This window comes from Tasmannia lanceolata, unplaced genomic scaffold, assembly GCF_043159265.1.
Source record: "Tasmannia lanceolata isolate RefF3 unplaced genomic scaffold, GAP_Taslan_0.1 ptg000007l, whole genome shotgun sequence".
Classification (NCBI taxonomy): Eukaryota; Viridiplantae; Streptophyta; class Magnoliopsida; order Canellales; family Winteraceae; genus Tasmannia; species Tasmannia lanceolata.
Genome location: NW_027518684.1, coordinates 17428475 through 17443846, shown reverse-complemented (window position 1 = coordinate 17443846; position 15372 = coordinate 17428475). Strand labels below are relative to the sequence as shown.

Below are 15372 nucleotides of genomic sequence, written 5' to 3'. Positions count from 1 at the left end.
GCTCGAGCTCATAGAAGCTTATATGAGCTCGAGTTCCCAAACACCTGGGTCCCACATTTTTTGTGGTGATCTGAACCATTCATTTGCAAGGACTTTACATAGATAGGGTGTGTACCAAAAATCAGGTCCATTGGATCATCCCAACCCCTCCAAAAGTGGAGGGCAAAAATGGGCAGATTTGTCGACAAACAGTGTCTGTCCATTTTTCCCTCCACTTTTGAATGGGTTAGGATGATCCTATGGACCTGTTTTTTGGTACGCACTCTATCTATGTAAAGGCCTTCCAAATGAATGCTTTGAATCACCCCAAAAAATATGGGACCCATGTGTTTGTGGCACTCGAGCTCATATAAGCTATATGAGCTCGAGCTCACAAACAGTTATATATATATATATATATATATATATATATATATATATATATATATATATATATATATATATATATATATATATAGGATTTGCTAGGCAATATCGCGGGAAGCCATTTCGTGGCCAACTTTTGTATGAGAACAGCCACAAATTCCATAAGTCAGCTGCGAAGTGGCTTTCCGTAAAATTGCCTAGCAATTTTGTACACGCACGCACACACACACACACACACACACACACACATATATATATATATATATATATATATATATATATATATATATATATATAGTATGAGAAAATAAAAAGGACCTCCATATGGTTTTCATTGATTTGGAGAAAGCGTATGATAGGGTTCCTTGAAAGCAAAAAAGTGCCTACTAAATATGTTGATATGATTAAGGATATGTTCGATGGAGCAGGAACTAGTGTCAGAAGTATGGATGGCACATCTAGTGAGTTTTAATTACAATAGGATTGCACCAAGGATCAGCTCTAAGCCCTCATCTTTTTACTCTAGTTATGGATGAACTTACGGAGGGTATCTAGGACGAGGTGTCGTGGTGTATGTTATTTGCAGAGGAAACCAAAGATTAAACCAAAGCAGTAGTTAATGCTAAGTTAGAGTTATGGAGAACAAGTTTGGAATCCAAAGGTTTTAGACTTAGCAGGACTAAGACAGAGTATATGGAGTGCAACTTTAGTAATGTAAGAAGAGGGATATCTTTCGCTATCTTGGTTCAATCCCACATAAAGGAGAGAATGAAGAGGATGTTAACCACAGAATAAGAGTAGGTTGGTTGAAGTGCAAGCAGCTTTAGGAGTTCTGTGCGATCGTAAAATACCTACCAAGTTGAAGGAAAAGTTTTATAAGACAGCTGTGAGGCCAGCCATGCTGTACGACGCAGAATGTTGGGCCACCAAGAAGCAACATGTGCATAAGATGAGTGTAGCGGAGATGCTAATGCTTATATGGATGTGCGGCCACACAAGGTTAGATTGAATTAAAAATGAAGACATTCGTAAAAAGGTGGGGGTGACACCAATTGAGGAGAAGATGAGAGAGCACCGCTTAAGATGGTTTGGGCATATCCAACATAGGCCTTTGGATGCTCTAGTGAGAAGAAGTGATTCGTGCCAAGTTGATGGAGTAAAAAAAGAGGTAGGGGCAAACCGAAAACAACTTGGGTAGAACAGTGAGGAAAGACTTGAGTGCTAGGAACATAACAGAGAACGTGACCTTGGATAGGAGAGAATGGTAGAAAATGATCCATGTAGACAAACCCAACTAGTGTTAGGATTAGACCTAGTCAATTTGAGCCGGTTAGATCCTTTCACCTTCTTCATGAAAATTTTCTAAAGGATTCATTAGCCGACCCCAACTAGTTTGGGACAAAGGCTTAGTTGAGTTGAGTTGAGTATAACGTATGAATTTTAAATAGAAAAGCACTCGTGTTTATATTTAGTTTGTGTTACTCACTCAAGTTGACTCAACTCCTTTTCAAATTTAATTTTCCCGATTTTCATAAATCTTAAAACATTTACCATGTTAAATTATCCCCAGATGCGGACTTGGCAACTATGTTTGTAATAATTGCACACATAATTGTTCTCTTTGGGTATGTGTCCTATTTTATTGCTGAGGTTCGGTTCCATTGTTCATGAATTTATGGATTGTTTAGCTTTGCCTTTCTACTAAAATAGTCCCACCAGATTCTAGTTTCTGACAAGCTATTCTAATTTAACTGATTTGGGAGGAACAGGTATCTATTGGGATTTCTTTATCCGGTTTCTCGTTTGATCAGCTACTCAGTTTTTGAAAAGGTATGGAAACGTGCATGGCATAACATTTAGGCATTCCTTCTGAGAATTTTCTATCTTATTTAAATCTTTCATAAAAAAACAGCGCAATCTCTCTTGCCAGGCCCCAATTTTTGGACTCAAGTACATTTATTGTTTATTTTGATATTCCAGGAACAAAAAATAAAAGAAGGACTGCACATGATGGGCCTTAGAGATGAGATATTCTATCTTTCTTGGTTCATAACATACACTGCACAGGTAGAGTTATTGCATGTCCTGTCTATCTTTTGTGGTTTTTGCTGCCTGGAGACATTGCCTGTATGTCTATTATTTCACTTTATCAGTTTTTTCTTGGATGACATGAAATCTTGTAAATGTGATATTTGGTACATTGGCAAACTTTTTTATAACATCAAGGTATCTGAGGGGAATTTCTGGATTGTAGACTTACAAGTTGTTTCGAGTTCTACAGCAAGCCTCATGTCCACCATATAAATTTATTGCTCTTTTATTTGAGTTATACATTTCATAAATAAGTGAAACTCCTTTTTTTGTTCTAATGATGTGATGCTCACACACGTTTTGGTTTTTATTTATTGCAGTTTGAAAATATAATTTTAGATTACATGCTGCTGATACCAATTAGTAACATCTTCCGAGTTGTCTGGAAGTTTGTAGCATTTTTTTTTTCAATGGTGGAAGTTCGTAACATGTTATGCATAAAGAATGTCGTATTCAAATGTGTCAGAAGAAACAAGGAACTCTTCAAAGTTTTCTCAACCTTTGATCGTCGACCCATATCATCTGAAGCTAGATCTGATGGTCCGATTTGATCCAATCATGGCTTTGAAGATCTCTTCCTTTGAACGGTTGGGATGCACTTGCATCAAGTTTCCTCCAAATGTTATTTTCTCGCAATACAATCGTTTTATCGTGATGTTCTGGCACAACTCCACCATCATCCCGTGCTGGATCTTTTGATCTAGAGGGAGCTAAAGTAATGGATGATCTTAGAATAGGCCCAAATTCATTGGAAATCTATGATTTGACCGACACTTCGAATTTAATGCCTACTCATGTGTCTAGCCGTGTTCGACATGACATGCGTGTCCGACATGACACGCGTGTCCACATGTGTCGAAAGCTTTGGACACTTTTACTTGTATTGCTGGAAGTGTTAGACTTAATGTGGGTGTATGGACATGTTTTTGTACCGTGTCAAGTGTGAAATTCTGTTTTTTATTGAATATTGTGTTTACCTCATTTACACAACTCGTATCCTTGTTGAAACTGGACACACGAATCCATATCCACAAATCATGATTACTTATACTTTCTATTTAGCCATGTCCCTGTTTCTATAGTTTGGGGGTTTGCCGTGTCCGACACTTCGTGTCCGTATCCGTGTCCACAAATCATAGCTAGAAATTTACTGAGAAAACCATGAGAAATAACAAAAGAAAATAGTACGTCTTCAAATCACTTTGAGGGCAGCAATATAGTTGTCCGTAGTTCTAGATCAGTGTTGTATAAGAAATCGAAAAAGAAATCTCAAAAAGAAAAAGAAAAATCACAAAAAATCGAAATAGGGGTTTTCGATGCATTTCAAACCTCCAATCAGAGGGTTGTAGTACCTGAAATGACCCAAAAATCACAATTTTCTATCCCAAATGATAAGAAATGTGTGAAGTTCTAGAATCATGCCATTTTAGACATCTGAAATGGATTATAGAGTCCATACAACTCAGCTCAACTCAACTCAGCTATCCCAAACTAGTTGGGGTCGGCTAATGAATCCTTTAGAAAATTTTCATGAAGAAGGTGAAAGGATCTACCTGGCTCAAATTGACTAGGTCTAATCCTGACACTAGTTGTGTTCGTCTACATGCATCATTTTCTTCCATTCTATCCTATCCAAGGTCATGTTCTCTGTTATGTTCCTAGCCCTCAAGTCTTTCCTCACTGTTTCTACCCAAGGTGTTTTCCATCTGCCCCTACCTCTTTTTTACTCCATCAACTTGGCACGAGTCACTTCTTCTCACTGGAGCATCTAAAGGCCTGTGTTGGATATGCCCAAACCGTCTTAAGCGGTGTTGTCTCATCTTCTCCTCAATTGGTGCCACCCCCACCTTTTAAGGGATGCCTTCATTTTTAATTCGATCTACCCTTGTGTGGCCGCACATCCATCTAAGCATTCACATCTCTGCTACACTGATCTTATGCACATGCTGCTTCTTGGTGGCCCAACATTATGAGCCGTACAACATGGCTGGCCTCATAGCTGTCTTATACAACTTTCCCTTCAACTTGGTAGGTATTTTACGATCGCACAGAACTCCTGAAGCATGCTTCCACTTCAACCAACCTGCTCATATTTTGTGGTTAGCATCCTCTTCAATCTCTCCTTCCTTATGTAGGATTGAACCAAGATAGCGAAAGATATCCCTCTTAGGTACTTCTTGTCCAGTCATATTTACTACATCCTCGCCTTGCCTCCTTACATTACTAAAGTGCACTTCATATACTCTGTCCTAGTCCTGCACAGTCTAAAACCTTTCTTCATAAACTCCATAACTCTTTTTTAGTATTAACTCCTGCTTTGGTTTCTTCAATTAATACTAATTAATACTATGTCATCTGCAAATAACATATACCATGGCACGTCGTCCTGCATTATAGAGTCCATAATCTTCGGAATTTCGACTATATTGTCTTCTTCAGATTTCTTTTCCGAAACTGTTTCTAGGACGAGAAGTTTCGGAGAGCCTTTCCGGAACAGAATGGAATTAATAACTATGCCCTATGATACGTGGATACTTGTTTAGGTTCTGCATATCTTGTCCGACACGGTACAATACCAATACTCATACTCAAATACTTCATGGATACTTATGTCAGTCATAATAACTATAATCCTGGAAACTTATGTGAATCTCCTTGAAATAACTATCGATCTTCTTGCTTGATTATGTCACACATTCTCAATTATAATTTTGAGTATTTGAGTCCTATGGATGCTATTTTAAATTTTCTGTTATTTCCATCTTCTAAGTTAAGCTAGCTATATTTGACATTATTTTATTTACACATGTCTTGTGCAACTCATGGTATGGAACCACTGTATCAATTTCCTAGAATTTGGAAATGATGATTCGTATGTCCTTATCCGTATCCATATCTTCTTATCGTAGAGTATGCTAAGCTACCATCGAGCTATTGACTTTCATTAGAAACGACAAGTTTTAAGTGTCTCAATAGTCATGCCTAACATTCTTATACGCTATCATTCAAAAAAAATAAAAAAAAATCACACATGCTCTTTTTTTAAAATGTCTACATCCTCATATTCTGAGAGCTTATTTAACCATTTTTCTCTGTGGAACTGGTTTCCTACTTTTTTATTTTTTGATCTTTTCTTAACTACAGAAAGTGTTCTAATGGAATACTCATTTGTCTAATATTTGGTTATTTGTGCAGTTTGCAATTACTTCTGGAATCATTACGGCCTGCACAATGAGCAGCCTTTTCATATATAGCGATAAATCGGTGGTGTTTACGTACTTCTTTTTATTTGGTCTCAGTGCAATCATGCTTTCCTTTTTGATCTCAACATTCTTTTCACGAGCTAAAACAGCTGTTGCCGTGGGCACTCTTTCGTTTATTGGAGCCTTCTTCCCTTATTATACAGTAAACGATCCTGCCGTCCCCATGTTAGTAGTGGTTTTTTTTTTCTTTTTTTTTGAATGGTGTTAAAGTATAAAAGATAAATAACGCCTTTCTCCAAAAGCTTAAGCTCAGCTTTTGGAGAAGTTGGTAAGTTAACATGGTATCAGAGCCAAAGGTCTCGAGTTCAAACCTCCTGGATAGCAAAAATCCACATGCGATGGTCGGCCCAAAGAGGGACCACATGTGTCAAGTGTTTGCCAAGTGGGCCACACGTGCGGGGGAGTGTTAAAGTATAAAAGACAAATAACGCCTTTCTCCAACAGCTTAAGCTTTTGGAGAAGTTGGTAATGATGCTGTTGTGCTTTTCTAAATGAACCCTTCTAGGAGAAAATTTTGTTTCTTAAATCGCAATGCAAACTCAGTTAAATGTGTTTATCATTAGGATATTGAAAGTCTTAGCTTCTTTGCTTTCTCCCACGGCCTTTGCTCTTGGGACAGTAAACTTTGCCGATTATGAGCGCGCTCATGTTGGAGTCCGTTGGAGCAATATATGGCAGGTATGTTCTGTATGTAAAACCTCTAGTATGATTTTACGTTTTATCCTTCGTCTTTTCCATTCAATGAAATTTCAAACCAAATACTTGTAGGCTTCCTCCGGAGTGAACTTTCTGGTGTGCATCCTTATGATGATTCTTGACACAGTGTTGTACTGTGGCATTGGGCTGTACCTGGATAAGGTATTTCTTCTAAATTCCATCCTTTCTTCATAAACTGTTTAAAAAACCAAGCCTCCAAGAGGCAACCGGAGGAGGAAAAAATATCTAATCCGAATATACATAATGCTTATTGGTCACAACTAATGGCTCTTCTGCTGCAAGGAAGCTCAAAGTCCAATAAAATTCATTCAACAGGGAGAGATGCAAGCATGGTTGGCAAGGGAAGCAGCAACCCAATTCCCCTCTCTGTATAAATGAGATATCATGACGTGTGATTCCGATAGGATAACAACTTTGATGATAGCCTGAGGATTATCTGTGCCTTTGATGAGGTTAACCAAAACTTGACTATCAGACTATCCAAATATCATTCAAACCCAGGTTTTTAGAATATCTTAAGCCGTCCAACAGAGCTCTTGTTTTCAGTCATATTGGTTCCTAAACCATAGAAGTGTGATAAAGCAATGATAACTCGAGCTTGGCTATGTCTTATGCCTTCTCCACCTATATTACCTGGATTATCTTTCGAATGCTCATCCTTGTGAACCTACAATGAATTTTTGCCGCTCTCGAAGAGGCTCTGTGATGTGAAACAGCCCCCACTTGAGAGGCCGTTTTTTTTCTTTCGATAATATTAGACATTCTAGATTAGTGGTTTATTTTTAGTTTTAGCTAGGTTTATTTATATTTTCGGACATTTTATTATCCTAGTTGTGGGGACTGTCCACGTTACCTAGGGCTCAAAAATCACCAAAGGGGATCCTGCAAATTTCGTGGGCCTAGAGTCCATATTATACTACGAGTCCTGAGGGGAAAGACAAGTTATGAGTTTGGATCACCTAGGGAATTAAAACTTCAGCTTGCAGTTCACTTGCAGTCCTACTGCAACTGTCACTTGTAGTTCTACTGCAAGTATGCAACTAGGAGTCCTACTGTCCCCAGTAATCCTACTGCAACTGACACTTGCAGTTCTTGGGTAATTGACCCTCTACAGGATGTTACTCATTAGTGCTAAATTCAAAATTTTTAGTATGCCCTTCCCCATATTTTGTGTAATGATCCCTCCATTTTATATTTACTGGGGTTGCCATTATTAGCACAGACATGGAATAGCCCATGGTTATGCCACAAAATTGATATGTGCACCCATCCCTCAACTGGGCACATGTGTGCATGCTATATATGTAGAATCAAGCTTGTTGATCAAGAAGCTTAAGACCCTTTTCTTACATTATGTTTATTCTTGACATGCATTCCTCTCATCTCTCATTCATGAAGTAAACTCATACGGCTGAGAAAGCTTCTTTTATTTCCATAACCTCACTAAAAAGTTTTTGCTACATTGTTCAAGATTTTCATTCAGAGTTGGAACACTTCATATTCATTTGTTTCCTAGTGTGTAATGTGTCTCAATCTATTTTCATAATTCCCTAACCTTCTCTTCACCTTTCAAACACTTGCCCTCATAGTTTATGTGTTATACTATATCTTGACATTTAAATTTGAAAATTTTTGTGTTTCAATTAGGTTCTTCCAGGAGAAAATGGAGTGCATCGTCCATGGAACTTTTTATTCACTAGGTGCTTCTGGGGAAAGAAAAGCACAGTTCATCATCAATCTAGCAATCCAGAAGTTAAAATTAATGATATGCTGGGGGAAAATGAGGCGACCTTTGCTGTTAAAGATACCCGTGAACATGCTATTGAAGCAATAAGCTTGGATATGAAACAACAAGAACTTGATGGCCGGTAGAAGTTCTCAAATATTGTTTTTGTTTTATTATTAATATTACTTTGGAAGTGGTATGGATTCTAAAGTTCACTTCAATGTTACGTCGAAGGTTTGACCTATTTTCTCGTTGATGACTTGTTATTATTTTCAGATGTATCCAGATTAGGAATCTGCATAAGGTTTACAAGACTACAAAGGGGAAGTGTTCTGCTGTGAACTCACTACAACTCACCTTGTATGAAAATCAGATTCTTGCTCTTCTAGGTGTGCTTGTTCATTTCTTTTTATTTTAATTGTACGATTTGTCAAAATATTTATCTTACTTTATATATATATATATATATATTTTTTTTTTTAAATTTGAAATATTTTGTCAAGCTGTTGTCAATTGTTTCTATAATGTATAATTATTATCTGAAAATTTTTTACATAAAAATATTTGAATGATTATAGTTAGTTCTTGGCATTAAAATTAATTTTCTACTACTAGAACATTTTGTAAAAATTGATAAGGATTAGCTTTAGCTCTCAATTTCATACCACAATTGGGATTAGATATGTGATGTAGGATCGGGAAGGGAATTAGAAGAAAGAGGAGAAAGAAGAAGAAGAAGAGAAGATTAGAAGTAGAAGAGAAGAATTCAGCGAGAAGTAGAAGAAGAATAGGGGAAGAGAAGAAGAGAGGGACTAATAGAAGAAGAGAAGTCGAAGAAGAGAGGAAGAAAGAAATCTGTACAGGGGAGAAATATCAATTCAATTCAATAATCCTCAAAGTTATCATTCCTAATAAAATGAGGCCTATACATAGGCAATGCGATGGAAATAAACTTCCATGGAAAATAAAATCCTAGAAACTAATAACATGGAAATAAAAATCCTAGAAACTAAATAATATGGAAATAAATCCTAATATATGCATCAAGATACTCAACTTGGGTTGAAACAATGAGGAAAGACTTGATAGCTAGGAACATAACAGAGAACATGACCTTGGATAGGATAGAATGGAAGAAAATGATCCACCTAGAAGACCCCAACTATAACCAGGATTAGAGCTGGGTAGATTCCTTTTACCTTCATGAATTTTTTCTAAAGGATTCATTTAGCCGACCCCAACTAGTTTGGGACAAAGGCTTTGTTGAGTTGAGTTGAGTTGAGTTGCGTATCTGCATCAATATGCTTTTCTTATTTTCTTCCTTTGTCGAAAAAATAGATCTGCAAAAGTTTGCAAATTTGTGGTTCGGAAGCAACTCCGTTGGATATGCTTATGTAGTCAGGTCAAACTCTGGCGCTTTTTTTAGCTTGGGATCCAAGAACAAAGGGTCTAACCATTTAGTTTAGTCACCACTCCTCTGCGAACTTCTGCACCATGTTAAGATCCCTTTTGATTGACTTTGAGTGGTTTTGGTCCTAGTGACAATTGATGACCTTTTTGACGCTTTCTTAGAATATTTTATGTGAATAAATGGGTGATTTAGTCTTTTCTTTGAAGTTGTACAAATGTATACATATAATGTCCTAGATAGGAGTAAATAGCAGTAACCCATCTGTAGATAAGATTTGCACATCTTACATGCCTAATAGAATTTGCATTCTCTATTCTATATTTGCATAAATACCTAAGACAGAATGTGATCAGTAAATATTCTCCATTATAAACCATGTATTATTATGTGTTCTACATGCTACTGAAGCCTTAGACAGGAGATTTAAACCATAGTTTCCAGTGCAGGATGCAGAAGGGATAAGCGAGGGTTCTCGGTAAGGGAGGAAGTGATAAGCATAAAGGGTTGAGGAAACATCGTAGGAAATGATGGGGAAGCATAAAATAAAGTATCAAGGAAGTGAATAGGAAGCGTAAGAATAAAAGAAATTGTCAAGGAAGTGAATAGGAAGCGTAAGAATTGAAAAATATAGCAAATAAAATAATTATAATGTGACAATTAGAAAAAAAGTTTTAATAATATATTTTTCAATGTTTGTATAGAGAATTAGTAACAATTTGAAACAAGTTTTAGTAATACATTTTTCAATGTTTGTTGAATTTAAAAGCAAATAAATTCAAGTTTCCAAATAAGTTTTAATAATCTATTTTTCAATGTATGTAAATTTTAAAACAAGTAAATTCAAGTTTCCAAGCGACATGCAAATCAAATCTAACTACCATTAATGAATCAAAATTCTAACCAACATAACCAAATTACATACAAATCCAACTCCCAACCGTTAATCAAAATATCAAATATCAAAGTTAATGCAAAATGTTCTCAAGTCTAATAAAATAGAAAGAGATGAAGTCATCTTTCTCTTTTTCTTCGGGTATGATTAATTAAAATGTCAAATATCAAAGTTAACACAACTTTTTTTTTCAAGTGTAATAAAATAGGAAGAGATTGCCATCGTTTTCTTTTCCTTTGTGTCAAAAGAACGTTCTCTTCATCCTCATCCTCTTCCTTTAGTATTCCCTTTAATTCAAATATATAATTAAGAAAAATTAATATTTACATACTAATATCTTCATAAAAATTTAGAACTTCTTGAAGTATATTATCTAAGTGTGAGATTCTACCTCTTGTAATTCTTCCACGGTCAAAGTAACTAGTAGTACGATCTTGAGTGTTTGGTAGTCGTGTGATACTAGGAGATGAGCCAACCTCTTTTCTAGAGACCTTCTATGGAGGAACATCATCAATGGCCTCTTGATCACGAATAGACACTTGAAGCAATGACTGAGATGATGTGTGAAGGGTGTAAAATTGGATCAGATCTATAGAAGGAAGAGAAGAGAAGTGGAAAAAGAAGGGGAGAAGAGAGATGGAGAAATTATGGTAGAAGAGAGAAGCATTGTCAATTTCTCACTTTCCCCCTATTATATTAAGACATGTATATTTACAAGACTACCACTCATAATTGCAAAATATGATTCTAGATTTGTAGTGTATTGGCGAGGATTGTAGTATGGTACTTTTAGGAACCTTACCTCGGGCATGCATATGCTCTCTCAGTTTATTTCATTATGGGAATTGGTCGACCTCCGTCTACAAGGGGTTAACCTTATCGGGTCAAATGGCTAGTCTGCTACTTTGTTCGTCTTGGTAGGTTGTTTTTTTAATCTATAGACTCGGAAGAATTTCTCTGTGAGTTGTAGCAAAGAGTTGTGGTTCGTCTCATTTTAGACCAGTCATCAATTCTTTCAGAAGCTCAGGCGACTTGAGAAAAATGGTACATTTTTGTTATGTATCTATGTGGATGACTCAACTGAACTTCCAATACTGTCTTAACAGAGCGATGGGAGAATTGTTTTGAGGGATTACTGGGCTTAAGCTTATTTCCTAAACTGAAAACCCTTCAAGGGGACATAAGGGAATAAAACCAGGGGACCTAAGGTACTGAATGAAATCAAATCTCTCAACTCTGAAATTGTAAACTATTGGGCATCCCCAAACTTAGGATTGTGACTCCTACAGATAGCATTACAGAGAAGCAAAAACTTGCACACTTTCCAAAGCAGTTGTGGCAGTTAGAAAGTCATAGGGAGTTAACCTAATCTTGACCATCAACTACGAGGCAAAGTCAAGGACTAAATCTAAACCCTCTTAGGCCTTTCTGAATAATCTGTTTATGATTTTCTTTTATCAGAAAACTTATTTGTGTTTTATAGGTAGTACTTCTTTTGATTGATGATACTGATATTTTCTTACTTTGTAGGACACAATGGAGCTGGTAAAAGCACAACCATTTCTATGCTTGTTGGCCTTCTTCCTCCGACTTCTGGTGATGCTTTGGTGTTTGGAAAAAGTATTAGGACAGATATGGTAAGGTTATGTCCTTTGAGCACATGAACTTGTTTCTTTTGTTTGTGATTATTTATTGTCCCATCTGTTTTTCAAGATAAAGTTCTCAAAATTCATGACCATGATTTATATGCATAGATTTGAATTCTATTCTTGTAAACTGGTGGTAAAAAACGCTTCTAGTCTTGCTAACTTCACCAAACGTCAGTAGCTTGTTGGCATGGAGCCGTAGTTTTTAATTTCGACTGAAGTACTGAAATTTCGACCGAAATTTTGACTGAAATTTAAAACCAAAACCGAAACATAAAAATTTTGCCCAAAATTGTAAGATTTTCACCGAAATTTCCACCAAAATTTCGTTTTCGACTGAGGCCGAAACCGAAACCGAAATTTCAATCCTTGCATGGAGCTTGCAAGCCACTAAAAAAGCTAATGACTAATAGGGGGGCTCAATGGATATTAGGGTGAGACTTTTAAACAACACTGATATTAGGGTGAATATGGACTGTGCCCAACAGATACGACCAGTACAATACTGATATTTTAATCCATGTACTCCACATGAAGATAGGACAAATATAATTAGGGCAGTAATGTAGGACACTAACCATTCTTCACAAATGCAATACAATCACGAATTAGGGAAACAAGGTAGCATATTCCACATGGGCAATCTACAGCTGACAAGAATGCAGTCCACACCACACTTCACAACCCAGATGAGAGCAGTCCATACGAAGGTAGGTGGCTGTCCACAAGAAGGTACAACAGCCCCACTCAAAGTTAAAACCATAGTTACCGGAAATTTCCTAGTTGGATGGGAAGCTCTCTTCCCCGTAACTTGCTTCGGAAGTGAAGTTCTTCTCGCTTCCCAAACTTAGGGGAAGCTCCCTTCCCAAACGTTTCCTACGTATTTCCTCTTAATTAAGAGTACATTTCCTATTTAGGTTGCAATATCTTCCTAAAAGATTATTTTCTCATTTTGATAATGCTGAAGGAGCGTATAAAAAAAATACTGCATTTAAAATTGAAAACTAATCTTAAATTTCAAATGAAAATTACGTCGATTTTTTTTCTAATTAGTCGTGAAGTCTTCTTTCTACTTGTAAAGTTGTAATCCTTACCTACATTAACCTACCACAACCCTATTCTTTCTATGTGCTTCTTGTTCAGTTCCAACAAGGCTTATTACATACTTAATGTTTATTTTTGATGACGCTTCCCATACATTTTTCTTTCCTTAAGAGCTTTTCGCTTCCCGCTTTTCTCTTTTCTAAACTCCTCGTTTCCTGTTTTCGCTTCCCGTATCGTTTCTCGCACTCGCCTCCCACTCTGGCAACTATGAATAAAACAGTCCACAAGATGTAAGTGGCCAACTTGGAAGCACAACAGTCCGCTCAAGAAGGCACAATGGCCAGCATGAAGGTAGAATACTGTTGTACACAAGGATGCACAACAGGCCACATGAAGGCCCACCAACCCACTCAAAGGCCCAACAGTCCACAAGGAGGGACACCAGTCTCCACATGAAGCGAGTACAGTCACATGTGGGCACACCATTCCACAAAGTAACAGCAGCTCACACACAAGCACTTCGGTACACACTTAGGGTAGTGCATACTTCACATGATTTATCATCAAAAGAAGAATATATTAACCCTACAGTTTGTTCTCACAAAAGATTCAAGAGAAACAAAGACAGAAGATAAATCTAGGGTTTTAAGAATAAAAAACAGAAATCATAATAGGGCTATGATAGATCATGGATTTGATATAATGCTAAAGTAAAAGAAAATAAGATCTCTTTGATGTGACCGCCCAAGTCATGGGAGATGAAGGCGAGAAAGAGTGGAAGAAAAGAATAAAGAACTAGAGAGGAGATGGAGTTTGTGACAGTTGAATTCCATCCCCACGATATATATATTCTATGTATATAGAATATACATAGAATAAGGTTTGGGCTGTGTGGATATCCATGTTCCTTCTCTTGCTTTATAATCTATATGGTTTGTCAGTAACAAACGGGGCTGTATGATTACATTGATACTTGGTTTAAAATTTTGGCCGAAATATTTTGTTTCAGCCGAAATATTTCGACTTTGGCTTCCTACCGAAACGAAGTCCACTTGGTTTCGGAAAAATACCAGATTTCACCCGGAATTTTGAGATTTCGTTAATGTTTAAGTCGAAATATGCAAAACATGTAACTGGATTCAATTTAGTGCTGTATTCTCCTCTCTCCCCCTCCCTCCAACCCTAATTCACAGATTATCCTTTCCTTTGTAGGTCCTTGTTGAGACTTTAATGCGATGAGGATTAAAGTTTGGGCTGTGTGGAATTGGAAACAAATTAGGATCCCCAAGTGGTGCTGAAAAGTTGTGGGTTGTGGGTTGTGGATGACTCCCTCAACACAATTTGGTGGCTTAGGAGGGATATCACCCCTTCCCCTTCCTTGGAGATTTTGATTATTGTTTAGAGAGATTTTTGATTTGTTGAGTTTTTCTGCTTCCATATTCATCGAGAACAAAACACTTCTGCCAATCGTTTGGCCAATCTTGGTGTGTCATCTTCTAGTTTGAGGATTTGGCATGAGTGATGCCTAGTTTGTATTTTTCTTTCCTTCTATTGCTTTGTTTTGGTTTTTTGTTTTGTTGCGGTCCCCTTTTTTTTTTTTTTGAAAGGTAACAGTAACAATATATTCCAAGAAACTATGATACAGGAAGAGCGACAAGATGTCCCAAAAACAAAAAAGAGTATCAAGTGGTCAACGCCACTACATAGTTAAATACAACAATATTGACCTGAAGGACCACCCCTTCTTTCGCTAAATGATCAGCCAAAGAGTTTGCCGAACGCCTTTTATGTTGTAGGGTCGGCTGTAATAGTTGCACTAGATCCCGAATCTCATCAATCTCCGGAGCAAGACACCAAGGGCCACCACGACGGTTAGATGCCCAGGCAATGACATTTGAAGAGTCCCCTTCCACTATTAAGGATCCCAAATTGTGAGTGCGAAGCCATCCAAGGCCAAATAGTAAAGCTCTAACCTCCGCCTCATTTGCATCACAAGTTCCAACCGGACCAGAGAAAGTCATAATTATCTGCCCCTCTGAATCACGAAGCACCCCTCCGATCCCTGCAGGTCCAGGATTTCCCATGGAACTGCTGCCGGCAAAATTTAATTTGAGAGTCCCCACATTGGGTGGTGCCCATCTCGGATTGATAACGCTTACACTTCTCTTCTCTGACAGAACCGTAATACCTTGACGGGCTGTGTTTGTATTTCTCAG

The 15372-nt window shown here is 37.2% G+C and overlaps 1 protein-coding gene across 4 annotated transcripts in view; it reads left to right on the top strand.

Moving 5' to 3' along the window:
* Nucleotides 1-15372, top strand: part of ABCA1 (ATP-binding cassette A1) — an 82058-nt gene that overhangs the window by 19317 nt on the left and 47369 nt on the right. For all 4 annotated transcript variants that reach the window (XR_013252118.1, XR_013252119.1, XM_077385574.1 and 1 more), the window contains 8 exons: nucleotides 2136-2196; nucleotides 2347-2433; nucleotides 5653-5885; nucleotides 6284-6398; nucleotides 6489-6578; nucleotides 8085-8305; nucleotides 8440-8552; nucleotides 11997-12103. Coding sequence is in view for 2 of the 4 variants with exons in the window: in XM_077385574.1 (XP_077241689.1) it covers nucleotides 2136-2196; nucleotides 2347-2433; nucleotides 5653-5885; nucleotides 6284-6398; nucleotides 6489-6578; nucleotides 8085-8305; nucleotides 8440-8552; nucleotides 11997-12103 (1027 nt within the window). In the remaining 2 variants the exon portion in view is untranslated. The remainder of the gene's footprint in view (nucleotides 1-2135; nucleotides 2197-2346; nucleotides 2434-5652; nucleotides 5886-6283; nucleotides 6399-6488; nucleotides 6579-8084; nucleotides 8306-8439; nucleotides 8553-11996; nucleotides 12104-15372) is intronic.